Here is a 17,991-nt window from a genome sequence, read left to right as displayed (position 1 = left end):
AAGATTCCACCCTACAGGAAGTCCTTTTTTTTTTTTTTTTTTTTTTTTTTTTAAATACGGAGTCTCGCTCTGTCTCCCAGGCTGGAGTGCAGTGGCGCGATCTGGGCTCACTGCAAGCTCCGCCTTCCGGGTTTACGCCATTCTCCTGCCTCAGCCTCCCGAGTAGCTGGGACTACAGGTGCCCGCCACCACGCCTGGCTAATTTTTTGTATTTTTAGTAGAGATGGGATTTCACTGTGTTAGCCAGGGTGGTCTCAATCTCCTGACCTTGTGATCCACCCGCCTCGGCCTCCTAAAGCACTGGGATTACAGGCGTGAGCCACCGCGCCCGGCCAAGAAGTACATTTTAAGTGGTCCATATTCAGAAAACAGGCCCTGGTAAGTCCAGGCAGCTCCCTTGCAGATGTGACAAGCCACACGGTACAGACATCCAGGAAGAGTGATAAGACTCACAGAAGTCAGAGGGGAGGAAGAAAAAGTGGGGGACGGTTAACCCATAAAAGGAAAGAAACTTTTGCCATTGAGAAATCAAAACGTAAAGTGGGGAAGGGGACAAGCTGTAGCCTTATAAGGGGATAATGAAACCTAGGTGACGTCCGGGAAGACTGCGACCCCACAGGACTCAGGCTGCGAGGAACGGGGGAGGGACCTGCACGCTAGGGGATAAATTGCTTGTTGAAACTGTGCTGGGTGTGCCTGCCCATCAGACACCTGGTCTTGTAAGACCGTCATTAGAGTCTCACTTTCACTGTTCCTCACGCCTCTACTTCCATTCTTTGGATTTGGACGGGTGAGTGTGTTTCTCACAACCCCAGAGTGAAAACAGGTTGTATGTTACATGCATGTTTGTTCGGTTCCTCCTTCATGAATAGTCACTATTCCTCCATAACCTATTGCACACGTGTATTTAGCCAACCTGGTCAGCGTGGAGCTCCTGCCCCAGCCCCTCCCGCTCTGAAGTGCCTCCTCCTGGCCCTGGTCTTGGCCAGAGCTGTGCTTCCCAGCCTGCAGGATGGCCTTCTTGCAGGCTGTGCCCCTGTAGAAGAAACAAAGTCTCCTCTTTTTTTCCAAACTTACAGATCTGTGATTTTTTTGAGATGGAGTCTCAATCTGTTGCCCAGGCTGGAGTGCAGTGGTGTGATCTCAGCTCACTGCAGCCTCCACCACCCGGTTCCAGCAATTCTCCTGCCTCAGTCTCCTGAGTAGCTGGGATTACAGGCATAAGCCACCATGCCTGGCTAATTTTTGTATTTTTAGTAGAGACAGGGTTTCACCATGTTGGTGAAACCAGGCTGGTCTCAAACTCCTGACCTCAAGCGATCCACCTACCTTGGCCTCCCAAACATGCTAGGATTACAGGCCTACGCCATTGCACCTGGCCAGATTGTGATTTTTTTAAGTGAACACAAGCAGTCACTCAATTCTCCTCTCAGGAAGCAGCTACTTTCACCCATTTATTCTCTTTCTCTCTGTCTCTCTCTGTCTCTGTCTGTCTCTGTCTGTCTGCCTCTTCCGTGTATGCACACACACACACAACTGTCTGCCTCTTCCATATATGCACACACACACACACACACACACACACACAAAACTCCTTCTCATTATTCCCAGAGGTTCTGTTCTATAAAGTCTCCACCAGCAGCGAATAACCAAATACTGAACCAGTGCTCCTACAGGAAGAAGCACAGGGTTATGGTCTCATGAGCCTCTGATCACAACATTCTCATCAACCAATCAATGCATAGACATGTCTTATGAGTGCTTCCGTCTAAAGACACCTTATTGAATCTATATAGTTGATTTATCAACACTGAACTCACAGCCAACGGCCCCATAGAGCCTGAATGAAGTTGGTTGAACACATGTGTTTTCTCTGTAAGACGTGCTGGAGCCTTCTGAGCTCTGGACACCGAGCAGCACAGCAGCACTGTATTGGGACACTTTAAACAACAAGATCGCAGCATCAGGGAGGAACGCGCGGCACTGAGGAGAACGTCACAAGGACACCTGTTTACCATATGCGAGCTGAGACAGGAAAGCAAAACATCACCTCGTTCTGTTATGCATATTGTCAACAGATATGTACATACACATACATACATATAATGCCTCTGTATACATAAATTTTTAAAATACAAATTATGTCATACTCTACCTACTATGTTTTTGTAAACATGGAGCTCCTTTCCTATGCATACATCATGATCTCTCTCTTGTTTACAGCTGCATAGAATTCCATGTTGGTCTGTGTGTTCATTTTCCATTGCATGTAATGAAGTACCACAAGCTTAGTGGGTTCAAATAACACATATTTATCATCTCAGTTTCTGTGGGTCAGGAGTCCAGGCACAGTTAAATTGGGGTCTCTGTAGGGCCGTATCAGAGTGTCTCATCTGAAGGTTCAACTGGAGAAGGATCCACTTCCAAGCTCATGTGATTGTTAGCAGAACTCAGTTACTTGCAGCTTCTTGGACTAAGTGCCTCAGTTTCTCACCAGCTGTCAACCGGAGGCTGCCACCATCTCTTTCCATGTGGCCTCAATGGGCAGCTCACAATGTGCTGGCTTCTTCACAGTCAGCCAGGGAGACAGATTCCTCCCAAGATGAGCATTACGACCTTACGTAATGGGATCATGCACGTCCCATCACCGTCTCTGTGCTCCTTGTGTCTATACACATGTCACAGGCCCACCCACACTCAAGGGGTGTGGGGCACACAGCCAATGACCACCAGGAGGTGAGGGATGTGGGGCCACCCTAGAGTCTGTCTCCCACTGTCTGGACAATCTCATGGCTGTGCTACCTTTGCACATACCGTGTATCCACCCAGGAGTATCTACAGGATGTCAGTCTAGTGATTCAGGCTCAAAGGCATGAGATTTTGAATTTTGATGCATAGCAGCAAACTGCCAGCCAAAGCTGTGGAACCATCCTCAGCCCAGCAGCAGCGAGTCATCTGGGTGGTCTGCCCACACCCTCACCAACCCGTAGTGGGAACATCAATGGTTTCCATTTTTCCAATATAAAAAATGATATATGGCCATGAAATTTGTTTTATCTCATTTTAAATGGGGCCGAGCATGTTTTCACATTTAAGAACCATGTATATTTCTTTCAGTTGTCCCTCTGTATCCTTTGCTCATTTTCTGTTATGTTGCTGTTATTGATCTTAACTTGTGGGAGCTCTTTGGATATTAAGTAAATTAGCCCTTTCTCTGATATATGAATAGGAAATGTGTTTCCCATATTGTTGTTTGCCTTTCGACTTGGTTTATGATGTTTTCTCTCCTGCAATTTAAAAATTCTTATGTAATTAGTTTTATCGGTTTTTCAGATGGCTTCCGTGTTTTACTCAAAACTTAGAATAGCCCTTTCTACTCTGAGATGATTTTTCTTTCCTTTCCTACCATTATCGACAGGTGTATTAACATCCCCCACTATGATTTTCCCTTTTCTCTATTTCTACTTTTAGCTGTCAGTTAAAAAATTAAAAAACAGTTTTTATTTTAATTTTTTAATTTTATGTTTTAAGCTATGTAATTAGATACATCCAAATTTAGAATTGTTACATCTTCCTGGTAGGTTGACTCTTTTAGCTTTATACATTTCTTTCTTCATCTCTATTGCTCTAAAATCTACTTTTTCTGATATTCATAAGTCACGCCAGCATTTTAGTTAGTGTCTGCATGGTGTATTTTCTTCCATTTTGTTACTTTCAAGCTTTCTGTGCTCTTTTTCTTTTTTTCTCTCTCTTTTTTTTTTTTTTTTTATGGAGTATCACTCTTGTCACCCAGGCTGGAGGGCAGTGGTGCGATCTCAGCTCACTGCAACTTCCACCTCATGGGTTCAAGCGATTCTCCTGCCTCAGCCTCCCAAGTAGCTGAGATTACTGGTGCCCACCACCATGCCCAGCTAATTTTGTATTTTTAGTAGAAATGGGGCTTTGTACCATGTTGGCCAGGCTAGTCTCGAACTTCTGACCTCAGGTGATCCGACTGCCCTAGGCTCTCACAGTGCTGGGATTACAGGCAGAAGCCACGGCACCTGGTCTCTGTACTCTTGTATTCAAGTTCTGTATCTTGTAAGCAGCATGTAGTTGTTAGGTTTTCTATTTTTTATTCAGATCAACAATATATTTTAATTGGAATATCTGATACTTTAACTTATTGACTGATATTTAGTTTATACCTATCTACCATCTGATTGTACAATTTCTGTTTGTCCCAAATTTTAATGATTCTTTTAAAAATCACTTCCTATTTTGGATTAATCAAGTATTTTTTATTATTTATTTTCCTTCTTCTGTTCTATTCATTATTCATAAGATATGGCAAGGGTTCTCTTCAAACAGTGTGCTCAACCTTTTATTCTTTAATTCCTAGTACCCCGCCCCCTCTCTTTCTTCTCCTTTTCTACTGTCTGACTTTACTACATGCCCAGGCATGCCGCAGCATCAGTGGTGGTATCAGCACCAGCTCACATTCCATTCCGTGTTTAGGAAAAGACTGGCTCTCCAGTTTGCCATAGATGACCCCTTCCTCCTCTCCCATGTCTCCCATTACGCATCCACCTTATCTAAGAAAGTTTAAATGTTTAGCCAGTCGGGTCTAGTTTAAATTGTGCAGTCCAACCCCAGCCAATGGGGAAAGGACACAGGGCAGGAGTTTTGTTAGGAATAAAAACTCCTAGTGTCTGTTGTTCTGTGTGCTCTCGTGGCAACCAGCCATATGGGAAACACCCTTCTGCACAGAAGTAAATTCGCTTTGCTGAGAAATCCTCTGTCTAAGTGCCCATTTTTCCTTACGACTCTGAGCCTTACTTCTAACGTTATTGTTTGTACCTAGTTTTCGCTATCTCTTCAGTGGTCACTTTAGAGATTATAGCACACATTCTTAGATTATTCAAGTGTCAGCATTCATACATCAGCATTTCTACCACTTCCAAAGCAATCCTGAAACCTTAGAAAACTTTCACTCCATTTATCCTTCTCACCTTTTATTGTTAATGTCATCATGCATTACTTCCCTGCTTGTAGTTTAGACCCCACAAGACATTAGAACTATAATAATATTACCCTTTCAGATCCTCCTGGTTCTTTCCTGCATTTTTATCTTTCAGTCATCCTGCTTGAAAAATTCCCGTTCACAGTTACTGTAATGTGGGTCTGCTCATGTTCAATTTGCTCAGTTATTATCCAGAAATGTTTTGTTTCACTTTCACCTTTGAACAATGTTCTTCCTGGTCTAGAATTCTAGGCTTGCAGTGATTTTCTTTCAGCCCTTTAAAGATGTCATTCTATTACCTTTAGTTTCTTCAACAGCTCTTTTATGAGAGCTTTCAAGGAATCATTTTTAAAACATTTTGTTCAGCTTTTCAGGTTGTTCTCAGCAGGAGTATATGTCTGACACAGCTACTTTGTCCCAGATGGAAACAGAGGCCCCCATTCTCTCTCTCTCTCTCTCTCTCTCTCTCTCTCTCAATGTACTTCCATCCTATAGGACCAGATCCTGTACCTCTGGAGGAACCAGGCCATGCTCAAATTTATATTATTTTTATAGTTCAAAATATACAGAAAGACAATTCATCCCACCACGTAACTGACTTTCTAGCCCTCTGAGGCCTTTTGTACTTTTCTTAAATCCCCTAGGAGTTAAGAGGCCTGGACTGGGAAACACAGATAGAGACACAGAATGCCCTGAGCCTCTGAGGTTTGCCTGGGCATCGAACCCCACCAGAAGGGCCCCTGGAGCCCTCTCACCTGGAAAGGGGCCACTCCTCTGGGCCCCATGCATGCTGGGCTGTGCCCAGTCATCACTGACATCACCAGCCACCAAGCAGCCCACCTCCCTCCCTGGTGGGGTGCACCGTCAGGGCTACTGACCCTTCACCTTCACATTCTCAGCACCTGGTGCAATCTCCAGCACAGGGGAGGACTCACTGCATCGTGAATAAATGAATGCTTGAGAAGTAAAAGTATCAGATAAAATCGGAAACATTTAGCAGAAAGAACCAAAAAGACGTGATGGCCAATTGGATATTATTTGCAGAAGAAATGGAGACTTAGATCAGATGTCTAGCTGGGGTGACCAAGGACTTAGTGAGCAATCAAGAAAATACACTGGAAGCGAAAGCAGGGCTCTCTGCTTCTCACACAGCAGTGCTGTCGCGGGTGGCTGTGCTTTTTGCGGAGGAGATGCATTAGGTGTTCTGGGTTAGACTCACAGGGTCGCAGTGTTCGGGATAAAAGCAAATGGAGATGGGAGGCCCCATACGGGGATCTGGGGCCTCCCTAAGTGCCCATATGGAAGAGGGGGTGCACAGCCCCCTAGGAACTACTGTGAACCTGACGGCAAATGGCTCACACCACTGTCCACCCTTTCCCATTTGCCACTTGCTCTAAAGCCCTTGAGGGGGGGCTTCACGCAACAAAGAGCGTGTGGGGAGTCACTTCTAGGAATGTTCCACCCTCACGCCATCACTGACTGGGGTTTTTCGAGCCTGGCATTCCAGAAGCCACAGCCACCCAGACAAGCAGAGTCCCCTGGCGATGGCCCACAGACACTGGGATTAGGATGGATGGATCTCTCCTGCAGCCAGCATAGGCCCCCGTGACACTCTATTTCCAGACATTCTACCCTGTCTACTTCAATATTATGCTCTGGAGCCAAAGGAGGTGATGGTGTGTCAACAGACCCAAATATAGACTCTGGACTTCACAAACTGAACGGCATCTCATAGGACTACACATGAAACTCACACTAATAAGAGTTCTCTAGGTTTTAAACACAAACAAGGAAGGGGTGGGAGTTGTTGACACTCCAGCTGGGACAACAGGCCAGGGACAGATATAAAAGCCAACATCCTTGAGCACCTAACACACACACTCACTCACCCACTCACCCACTCACTCACTCACCCACCCACTCACCCACCCACTTACCCACTCACCCACCCATTCACCCACTCACTCAACCACTCACTCCCGTCTCCTCCAGCTCAACCCCCAGCATGGCCACGTCCACCATGTCCGTCTGCTCCAGCAACATGAGCTACGGCAGCCGCGTCTGCCTTCCTGGTTCCTGTGACTCTTGCTCTGACTCCTGGCAGGTGGACGACTGCCCAGAGAGCTGCTGTGAACCCCCCTGCTGTGCCCCCAGCTGCTGTGCCCCGGCCCCCTGCCTGACCCTGGTCTGCACCCCAGTGAGCTGTGTGTCCAGCCCCTGCTGCCAGGTGGCCTGTGAGCCCAGCCCCTGCCAATCAGGCTGCACCAGCTCTTGCACGTCCTCGTGCTGCCAGCAGTCTAGCTGCCAGCCGGCTTGCTGCACCTCCTCCCCCTGCCAGCAGTCCTGCTGCGTGCCTGTCTGCTGCAAGACTGTCTGCTGCAAGCCTGTGTGCTGTGTGCCCGTCTACAGTGGGGCTTCTTCTTCATGCTGCCAGCAGTCTAGCTGCCAGCCAGCTTGCTGCACCTCCTCCCCCTGCCAGCAGGCCTGCTGTGTGCCCGTCTGCCGCAAGCCCATCTGCTCTGGGATTTCCTCTTTGTGCTGTCAGCAGTCTAGCTGTGTGAGCTGTGTGCCCAGCCCCTCCTGCCAGGCGGCCTGTGAGCCCAGCCCCTGCCAATCAGGCTGCACCAGCTCCTGCACGCCCTCGTGCTGCCAGCAGACTAGCTGCCAGTCAGATTGCTGCACCTCCTGCCCCTGCCAGCAGTCCTGTTGTGTGCCTGTCTGCTGCAAGCCTGTGTGCTGTGTGCCCACCTGCTCTGAGGATTCCTCTTCATGCTGCCAGCAGTCTAGCTGCCAGCCGGCTTGCTGCACCTCCTCCCCATGCCAGCAGTCCTGCTGTGTGCCTGTCTGCTGCAAGTCTGTCTGCTGCAAGCCCATCTGCTGTGTGCCTATCTGCTCTGGGGCTTCCTCTCTGTGCTGCCAGCAGTCTAGCTGCCAGCCGGCTTGCTGCACCTCCTCCCAAAGCCAGCAAGGCTGTTGCGTGCCTGTCTGCTGCAAGCCTGTGAGCTGCGTGCCTGTTTGCTCTGGGGCTTCCACTTCATGCTGCCAGCACTCTAGCTGCCAGCCAGCTTGCTGCACCACCTCCTGCTGCAGACCCTCCTCCTCCTTGTCCCTCCTCTGCCGCCCCGTGTGCAGGCCCGCCTGCTGCATGCCTGTCTCCTCCTGCTGTGCCCCCACCTCCTCCTGCCAGTCCAGCTGCTGCCGCCCGGCCTCCTGCGTGTCCCTCCTCTGCCGCCCCGTGTGCTCCCGCCCGGCCTGCTGCGGCCCCACCTCAACCCAGAAGTCCAGCTGCTGAGTGATCTCCTTAAGATCATCCAAAGCCGAGTGCTCACTGCCCCCTGCACCCCTGGGTTCTTTACCCTTGACGGCTCTCCACATCCCGCTCCTGAGCCCTGCAGTGGGCGTCAGTGGTCAGCTGGCCACCCAGTGTGCACTTCTCCTCCTAGCAGCAGCTCCGCTGTTTCTCCAAGTCTTGACTTTCCCCCAATTACCCAGCCCTGCCTCCCCAGCAACAGGTGGGCAGTGACCCAGCAAAGTCAGTGGGTCCTCCCAGGCCATGACCCGGTGTGGGGAGAAACGAGGGTAGACACGTATCCGGTGTGGGTTTCTCGTCACTGCCCTGGCCCAGTGGCGAGCTCTGCTCCTCCCCTGCTGTGGGCCTGGGCCTCTTTCTCTGTCTTCCCTGACCATGGGAACAGGTCAGACCCTTCTAATAAATTCCTTTCCTAAAAAGTACAACTGGAATTCATTCTTGTTGTTCACAACCAAAGACCCCTGCCTGATGCCCCCTACCCATGGGTGGTCCTGGGCTGCTCCCACACCACGAGGTCCCTGTCCTTCCCAGGTGTCCTGGCAGCCCCGCCCCACCCTCACCACAGGGATGTCCGAGGGGTAGGCAGGCCTGAGGGATGGGAGAGGTGAGTGATCCAACAGCAGCGCCGGCCCTGGGTGGAGCTGCCCTGAGGGCTCCCCGGAAACTGGGTTGTGTCCAGCCCCTGGCTCCAGAAAGGAAACCCCATGGCCGTGTGTGCAGAAAAGGTCCACACAGTGGCCGTCCTGAGGCCTGCTGGCTGGTCTGGCCTTTGGCTAGAATATGGCAACTGGGATTTCCGAGGGGCTTACCCCGCCCCACTCACTGGGCCTGAGCTGTTTGTACCATGTCGTTTAGGCAGACACTCCCGTCCCCGCTGGCAGTCTCTGGAATTCTGGCGCAGCCCAGGCAGAAGCTGCTCATGTGACCAATCCCTGGGTACACCACCAGGCAGGGCGTCCCCACCGTCACACACGCAGAGTCCCAGCCGCTTGCAAGGGGAGTAAGGGGGGTCCTGCGTGACCCCTGCCCCGGGAGAGGCCTCCAAAGCTGAGCTTGGTGCCCCTGGACTTGGTCCCAGGCATCCTTCTCTTGGCTGGTCTTTCTCAGTGTCCTCTCCTGTGGGAACTCACAGCCGTGAGTACCATGACCTCTGTGGCCTGTGTCCTCCTGGAGAATCGCCACCCTGAGTGGCCTTGGGGCCCCAGGGTGCCCTTCCCAAGTGACGACAATGCTGTCCTAGGACAGTGCTGGGCACATTTCTGGTGGTGCTTCCTTTGACTCCTGCTCCAGACGGGGTGGAGACAGAGGAGGAGGCTGGGTGAGGCCAGGCCATCGTGGGTTTCACGAGGAGCAGAGCCGTCCTGCACCTGCAACAAGTCATCCCTCCCCTGTGGTGGCCACAGAGGCTGTGACCTGAAACTCTGGCCTGGGGCTGGAGCACCAGCAAGGAATAAGCTCCCACATACCCCACCTGGCATGAGGGCTGCACCCTAAGTCGGCAGCCAGGCTTTGCCTCACTGGCTTTCCTCTGGCTGTCCAGGAGGCACCAAGAGGACCATGTGGTGAGCCCCCCAACTACAGGCACCTGAATCCCACAGACAGCAAGACAGAGGGGCCTTGCTCAGAGAAGCACGTCCTCCTCTGCACATCCCAGACTTGGCTCTTCCCCCAGGGCATGGCCCCAGCAAGCATCCAGGCATGTGAGCTTCTGTGCAAACACACCCCCACGCCCCGGGTGTGAACTTCAAGGGAGGTGTGCTGTGGGGGAGAAACATCAAGTTCCTTTCCAAGGTGGAACTTCAGAGCCTCGCGCAGAGGAAGGGCGCACCAGGGGGCTGGGCGGAGAGAGGAGGCCTCCTCCAAGGGGCCATTCTCAGCTGCACCACAGAAGCTGACGGTGGCTGAAACTGCCCTTTGTCCCCTGGACATTCACTATTTGCCCCTTGTCAACAATGCCTACTGCCATCCTTGGTGAAAGAACCAATATCTCATAAAAAATGCAAAAGGCACAAATCATTAGAGAAAATGTTGACAATCTTGAATGCAGTAAAATGCACACAAAAGCACAAGCACACAACCAAAGTTCCCACCAATCCCATCCAGAGAAGCCACCTGTGGGGCATCTTGGGTAGTCTGCGGGCTCACTGTCTCCCTCCTGGGCACATGGGCTGGCAGGTTCCAGCCCCTTGCAGTTAGTTAGGGCCACAGGATGAGTTTCTATTGGTTAAACGTGCGTGAGGAGATGTTTGCCACTTCCCAGCCACAGGTTCTGGGAGCCCTGCTGCCTCTCTTCCTTGCCAGGCTATCTTGGAGGCTCCCGTGCCAGAGTGGGTCCACAAGGTAGGGGCACAGCATGCTTGGATGGCGATGTGAGGAGTGGGGAAGGCTTTGTGGGCTTAAGCCATTGACGTGCTGAATTCTGTTGGTTTCTGAACCAGCACTGATTACCTTCACCAACAGTATGTAACAAAGGATTCAAATTCAGAATTTATAAAGAAAACATTAAAAGAAATTACTAAAAGAGATGGAAATACTCAATTATAGGATAAGATGTCCAATGGCCAAAAATCATAGGATAAGATAGCCAATCTCACTGACGATCGAGACACCATGCACAAAAATTAACTAGGGGTGAACCCTAGACTTAAATGTCAAAGATAAAATAATGAGATCTCTATATAAGATCACATCACCAGCAGAGACAGTCTCACTTCTTTCTTTCCTATGTTAGTATCTTTTATTTCTTTTTCTTGCCTAATTGCTCTGGCTAGAACTTCCAGGACAAGAGTGGGCATCCTTGCCTTGTTTTTGATCTTAGAGAAAGAGCTTTCAGCTTTTCACCACTGAGTATGGCATCAACTGTGGGCTTGTTGCATATGGCCTTTATCACGATGAGGTGCATCTCTTCTATATCTATTTTCTTGAGAGTTTTAATCATGAATGAACGCTGAAGTTTTTCAAATGTTTCTTTTGCATCTATTGAGATGATTGTGTGGTTTTTGTCCCTAATGTTAGTGTGATGTATCACATTTATTGATTTATGTATGTTGAACCATCCTTGCATCCCTGGGATAAATCTCACTTGATCATAGCAAATGATCTTTTTAATGTGCTGTTGAATTCAGTTTGCTAGTCTTTTTTTTTTGAGGATTTTTGCATCTATATTCATCAAGGACATTGGCCTGTAGTTTTCTTTTCTTGTAAAGACTCTACCTGTTAGTCTTCAAACTGTTAGGACTGATAAACAAATTTAATAAAGTTGCGAGTTACAAAACCAACATACAAAAATTAATAGCATTTCTATATACTAACAATGAACAAGGATCCAAAAAAGAGATAAAGAAACAATAGCATTAAAAAGAGTTTAGAAAGATATTTAAGCAAGGAAGTGAAAGATCTGTACACTGAAAACTACAAAACATTGATGAAAGAAATTGGAGAATAAATTGGAGAAGACACAAATAAATGGAACAATGTCCCATATTCATGGATTACAAGAATTAATATTGTTAAAATGTCCATACTACCTAAAGCTATCTACAGATTCAATGCAATCTCTAACAATTTCAATATCATTTTTACAAATACATAGAAAAGAACAATCCTAAAATTCATATGAAACCATAAAAGACTCCGAATAGCCAACAGTCTTGAGTAGGAAGACTTTGAATAGTCAACACAGCTTTGAGTAGAAAGAACAAAGCTGGAGGCATCACACTCCCTAATTTCAAAATACTTTAAAGCTATTGTAATCCAAACACCATGGGACTGGCATAAAAACAGACATATCAACCAATGGAATGGGACAGAAATCCCAGAAACAAACCCAAGTGTTTGCTGTCAATTGATTTCTGGCAAAGGTGCCAAGAACAAACGATGGGGAAAGGACAGACTCTTCAATAAACGGTGTTGGGAAAACTCAATATCCATGTGCAGAAAACTAAAATTGGACCCTCATCTTACGTCATATGCAAAAATCAACTCAAAATGCACTGAAGACCTCAGCATAAGACCTGAAATGTGAGACTGCTAGAAGAAAGCATAGTGGAAAATCTCCATTACATTGGTCCAGGCAATTATTCCTTGAATAGGACCCCAAAAGCACACCCAACAAAAGAAAACATAGACAAATGGGATTGCATCAAACGAAAAGCTGTACAGCCAAGGAGACAATCAACAGGGTGAAGAAACAATCCATGGACTGGGAGAAAAAATCTGCAAACCATATAATTGACAAGGGGCTACTGCTCACAATAAGGAACTCAACCCAGTAGCAAGAAAATAAATAACCCAATTTAAAAATGGACAAAACAGCCTGGCAACAGAGCAAGACCCTGGCTCAAAAAACTGTAACTACATAAATAAATAAAAATGAGCAAAAGACCTAAACAGACATTTCTCAAAAGAAGCCATTTAAATGGACAGCAGGTATATTTAACAATGCTCAACATCACTGGTCATCAGGAAAACGCACATTGAAAATGCAATGAAACATCACCTCACACTTGTCAGAATGGTTCTTATCAAAAAGATGAAAGCGAACAAGTGTTAGGGAGGATATAGAAAAGAGGGAAGTCTTGTACACTGTTGGTGGGAATCTAAATTAGTACAACCACTACAGGAAACAGTATAGCGGTTCCTCAGAAAACTAAAAATAGACCTTCCCTATGATCCACAAATCCCACTTCTGGGTTTATATCTAAAATAACTGAAATGATTCTGTTGGGGAGAGGTCTGCATTCCTATGTTCACAATAGCCTAGGTATGGAATCAATCTAAGTCCATCAATAGACAAATGGATACAGAAAATGTGGCATATATACACAACGGAATACTATTCAGCCATGAAAAGGAGAAAAATCCTGTCATTTGTGACAACTTGAATGGACCTGGAGGACATTATGCTAAGTGAAATAAGCCAGGCACAGAAAGACAAACGGCATGATTTGTGTCTAGAATCTAAAACTGTCAAACTTAGAAACAGAGAGCAGAAAGGTGGTTACCAGAGGCTGGGGGCTGCCAGAGGGGAGGAATCGGGGAAGGGAATGTTGATAAAAGGAAACAACAATTCCATCACACTGGAGGAAAAAGCTTTACTGATCTATTGCATTGCATGGTGACACATAAAAATAATGTGTTGCATGCTTCAAAATTGGTAAAAGAATACATTTTTAATTTACCAGAAAAATGGTAAGTTGGTAAGATGATGGTTATGTTAAGTAGCTCGATTTAATCTCTTTTTTTTTTTTTTTTTAGACAGAGTCTTGCTCTCTCACCAGGCTGGAGTGCAGTGACACGATCTTGGCTCACTGCAGCCTCTGCCTTACGGGTTCAAGCGATTCTTGTGCCTCAGTCTCTTGAGTAGCTGGGACTACAGGTGTGCGCCACCACACCCAGCTAATTTTTGTATTTTTAGTAGAGACAAGGTTTCACCATGTTGGCCAGGATGGTCTTGATCTCCTGACCTCATCATCCACCTGCCTTGGCCTCCCAAAGTGCTGGTATTACAGGGCTTGATTTAATCTTTCTACAATGCATGCATAGATCAAAACATCACATTATAGATCAAAACATCACATTATACCCAGTAAATACACACAATTATTATTTGTCAATTTAAAAATTAGTAAATAAACAATAAATGAAATAAAAATAATGAAGCTCTAGAAGCACATATAGGGGAATGTCTTCACGATGTTGTGGTAGGCAAAGATTTTGGGAACAGGAGGTAAAAATGCTACACATAAGAGAGTAAATTAGTAAATCGGATTTTACCACAATTAAGAGTGTCTCTTCATCAAATGACACTATTAATACCACAACACATCCATAACCATGACTCAAATTGAAATAGACGACCAATACCGAGTGTCAGCAAATGTGTGCAGGAAATGGAACTCTCCTACATTTGCTGGGGTGGGAACATGAAATGGAACAATCTCTCTGAAAAACAGTTTGGTGGTGTCGTAAACATGACACACACCCCCTTCACATGCCCCACACACTCCACCTCCTATGTGTTTACCCAAGAAAAGTGAAATCATATCACAAAGACTTGCTCACAAATGTTTAAAGAAGCTTTTGCCACACAAGCCATGTGTCCATCGACACATGGGTCAATTGTACTATAGAATTTGATTTATATGAAATTCCAGGAAAGACAAACCTATTTGAGATACAGAGGAAATCAGTTGTTTGCTGGGGCAGAGTCAGGAGGGGTGGGGATTGATCATGAAAAGTACACCTGGAAACTTGGAGATGATAGAAAATCCAGATCTTGCTTGTGGTAGTGGTTACATGAGTGTATATTTTTTCAAACCTTATCAAATGATAACTTTAAATAGGTACATTTTACAGTATGGAGTCATACTTCAATAAAACTGACTTTTTAAAAACTTTATTTTTAAACCCCAGACTTGGATGAGTTACCTGCAATTCCCATATCCAGTGGTGCACTAAAGTCAGCATGCCCTGGCTCATAAGAGCTGATGTGCACCCCTCTGTTCCCATCTCTGTGTTAAGTGACATTGTCTTGCTAGCCTGAATTTAGCTGGGTTGGGAGTATTCACATGTGGACGTTGGCAAATGCAGTCAATCAGGACTTCTGTTTTGGTTTTTGTTACAAAAACAAAAGCCAGTTTTTGAACATTCACTGACACATCGCAAATATACAATCACTCATATTCAGAATATGTAATAAATTTCTACAAATCAATAAGAAACACAAGTAGCCATATTTTAAAAAGCAAGCAAATGCCTTGAACAGGCACTTCACAAGAAAAGATATCCAAGGTTTAATGAGCAGCTTTACTCATGAGAGATATGCACATTAGTGCAACAGTGCAATATTCCTACACACTTTCCAAAATAAACCAATTTTAAAAGACTGATAAACCTCATTTTGTAAAGATACAGAATAAATGGAATTATAAAATCAACTAGTGGGGATGTAAATTTCTTTAGAAAGTTGTTGGTATATGCTAAACCAACACATGCCTATCTATGACTGAGCAATTCCACTTTGGGGAGCACAATGAAGAGAAATTAGTAAAAGTATCCGTGAAAAAGTGTACAAGAATTTTTCTAGCAGCACTATTAATAGCAGCCAAAATCTGGAAATAATCCAAATCTCTAACACTGTGAAAAAGAATGGACAAATAACACATTGTAGAATTTAATGCAATGGGGCAGCAAAAAAAAAAAAAAAAAGAGTGATGTACTGATGCATGTGGCAACAAGGTGCTTCTCACAGATAACAAGGAACCATAAAACAAAAGAGCTCCATAGAACAGGCAAAGCTAACCAATGATGAGAGAAGGTAGAACAGCAACTAATACTTAGGGAGGAGGGGTCAACAGAGAGACAGCACAAGGGATCATTTAGGATTCTGGAAATGTTCCACAACTTCCCCAAAATATTCTAAGGGGAAACAATTCCACCCAGATTATATCCAACTAAGCTATCAATCAAATAGAAGAGCAGAATAAAGGCATTTTTAGTCATGCTATGGCTCAGAAATATATCTTCCTTGCACCCGTTTTCAGAAAGTTACTGGAGGATGTGCTCCACCAAAACAAGGGCATAAATCTAGAAAGAAAAAGATAAGGCATCCAGGAAGTAATGGAGCCAACATCGGAGAGAGATGAACAAAAATTCAAAGACAAGAGTGAAGGGAGATCCCAGGAAACCTGTGTACCAGGCTGAGGGAGCAGTCAATAGAGACTGGTCCACAAATAAGAGAGCTCTAAGAGAGATGTTTCCAAAAAATAAATGAAGCTAATAGATTGTTATATTTGAACCTCTTGAGTGGAGCATGGGGATGAATGAGTCAGAGTTTGGGAAGGAGCAATTTTTAACTTCAAGAGGGGGAAAACATAAACAAAAACAAAACATGTACAAATAAGGAAATTTAATCTGGTTCCACTATTCAGACTTGGCTATGAACAATACTTACTTTATTATAATATACATTCTGAACACTGATTTAACCAAATATTGATATTTTACTGCCCTTGCCTTCTGAGGATGGGAAGAGGGGAACTTTTCATGGGCCTGGTGATAAACAAGAGAAAGTACTTTCCTCCACAATAGGAAATCAGATCATATCTGAAATTGAAAATGCAAGAAATAACAGAGCATATGCATTGTTTAATAATTCTGAGATAAGCAGAACTAAGAAGAGCATCTGGGATGGGCCTTGAGAGAGATGTACACCAGGGAGAGGGGGTTGTTAAAGGTATTCAGTTTTATAAGGAAAGCAGAGCATAAAAGTTTGAAAAATTTTCAGTCTGACTATGCAATAGAAAAGAAAAACCCATTTTCTAGGGAGAAATTCAAGCTGGATGCAGAAATTTGCATAAGTAACAAGAAGCCTAATGTTAATCCCCAAGACCATGGGGAAAATATCTCCAGGCCATGTCAGAGACCTTCATGGCAGCCCCTTCCATCACAAGCCCAGAGGCCTAGGAGGAAAAAATGGTTTTGTAGGTCCAGGGTCCCCATGCTGTGTACAGCCTGGGGACTTGGTGCCCTGCATCCCAGCCACTCCAGCCATGGCTGAAAGGGGCCAATGTACAGCTCAGGCTGTGACTTCAGAGGGTGGAAGCCCCAAGCCTTGGCAGCTTCCATGTTGTGTTGAGCCTGCAAGTGCACAGAAGTCAAGAATTGAGGTTAGATTTCAGAAGATGTATGAAAACGCATGGATGACAAGGCAGAATTTTGCTGCATGGGCGGAGCCCTCATGGAGAACTTCTGCTAGGGCAGTGTGGAAGGGAAATGTGGGGCCAGGGCCCCCACACAGAGTCCCTACTGGGGCACTGCCTAGTGGAGCTGTGATAAGAGGGCCACCATCCTCCAGACCCCAGAATGATAGATCTACTGACACCTTGCACTATGTGCCTGGAAAAGCTGCTGACACTCAATGCCAGCCTGTGAAAGCAGCCAGGAAGGAGGCCACAGGGGTGCAAAGCCACAGGGGTGGAGCTGTCTGAGACCATGGGAACCCACCTTTTCCATAAGTATGACCTGGATGAGACCTGGAGTCAAATGAGACCATTTTGGAGCTTTAAAATTTGACTCCCCTGCTGGGTTTTGGACTTGCATGTTCCTGTAACCCCTTTGTTTTGGACAATTTCTGCCATTTGGAATGGCTGTATTTACCAAATACCTGTATCCCTATTTTATCTAGGAAGAAACTAGCTTGTTTTTGATTTTGCAGGCTCACAAGTGGAAGGAACTTGCCTTGTCTCAGATGAAACTTTGGACTGTGGACTTTTGGGTTAATGCTGAAATGAGTTAAGACTTTGGGGGACTGTTGGGAAGGCATGATTGGTTTTGAAATGTGAAGACATAAGATTTGGAGGAGCCAGGGACAGAATGATATGGTTTGGCTGTGTCCTTGCCCAAATCTCAACTTGAATTGCATCTCCCAGAATTCCCACATGTTGTGGGAGGAACCCGGGGGAGGTAATTGAATCATGGAGGCCGGTCTTTCCTGTGCTATTCTAGTGATAGTGAATAAGTCTCATGAGATCTGATGGGTTTATCAGGGGTTTCTGCTTTTGCTTCTTCCTTATTTTTTCTTGATGCCACCATGTAAGAAGTGCCTCTCACCTCCCACCAAGATTCTGAGGCCTCCCCAGCCATGTGGAACTGTAAGTCCAATTAAAACCCTTTTTCT

The 17,991-nt window shown here is 46.0% G+C and overlaps 2 protein-coding genes across 7 annotated transcripts in view; one reads left to right on the top strand and one right to left on the bottom strand.

Moving 5' to 3' along the window:
• The window catches only part of TSPEAR (thrombospondin type laminin G domain and EAR repeats), a 216,278-nt gene that overhangs the window by 97,809 nt on the left and 100,478 nt on the right, over positions 1-17,991 (bottom strand). The window lies entirely within an intron of this gene.
• Positions 6,999-8,294, top strand: LOC112620403 (keratin-associated protein 10-4). Of its 5 annotated transcripts, XM_025378936.1 has the most exons (3): positions 7,008-7,199; positions 7,230-7,491; positions 7,972-8,294. In XM_025378936.1, the coding sequence occupies exons 1-3, from the start codon at positions 7,008-7,010 to the stop codon at positions 8,292-8,294; spliced, it is 777 nt and encodes a 258-aa protein (XP_025234721.1). The 5 variants fall into 5 exon arrangements, with proteins under 5 accessions (XP_025234718.1, XP_025234719.1, XP_025234717.1 ...); XM_025378933.1 differs by having other exon boundaries at positions 6,999-7,783; positions 7,931-8,294; XM_025378934.1 differs by having other exon boundaries at positions 6,999-7,838; positions 7,998-8,294.

Source organism: Theropithecus gelada, chromosome 3 (assembly GCF_003255815.1).
Source record: "Theropithecus gelada isolate Dixy chromosome 3, Tgel_1.0, whole genome shotgun sequence".
Classification (NCBI taxonomy): Eukaryota; Metazoa; Chordata; class Mammalia; order Primates; family Cercopithecidae; genus Theropithecus; species Theropithecus gelada.
This window is presented reverse-complemented; position numbering and strand designations above follow the sequence as displayed.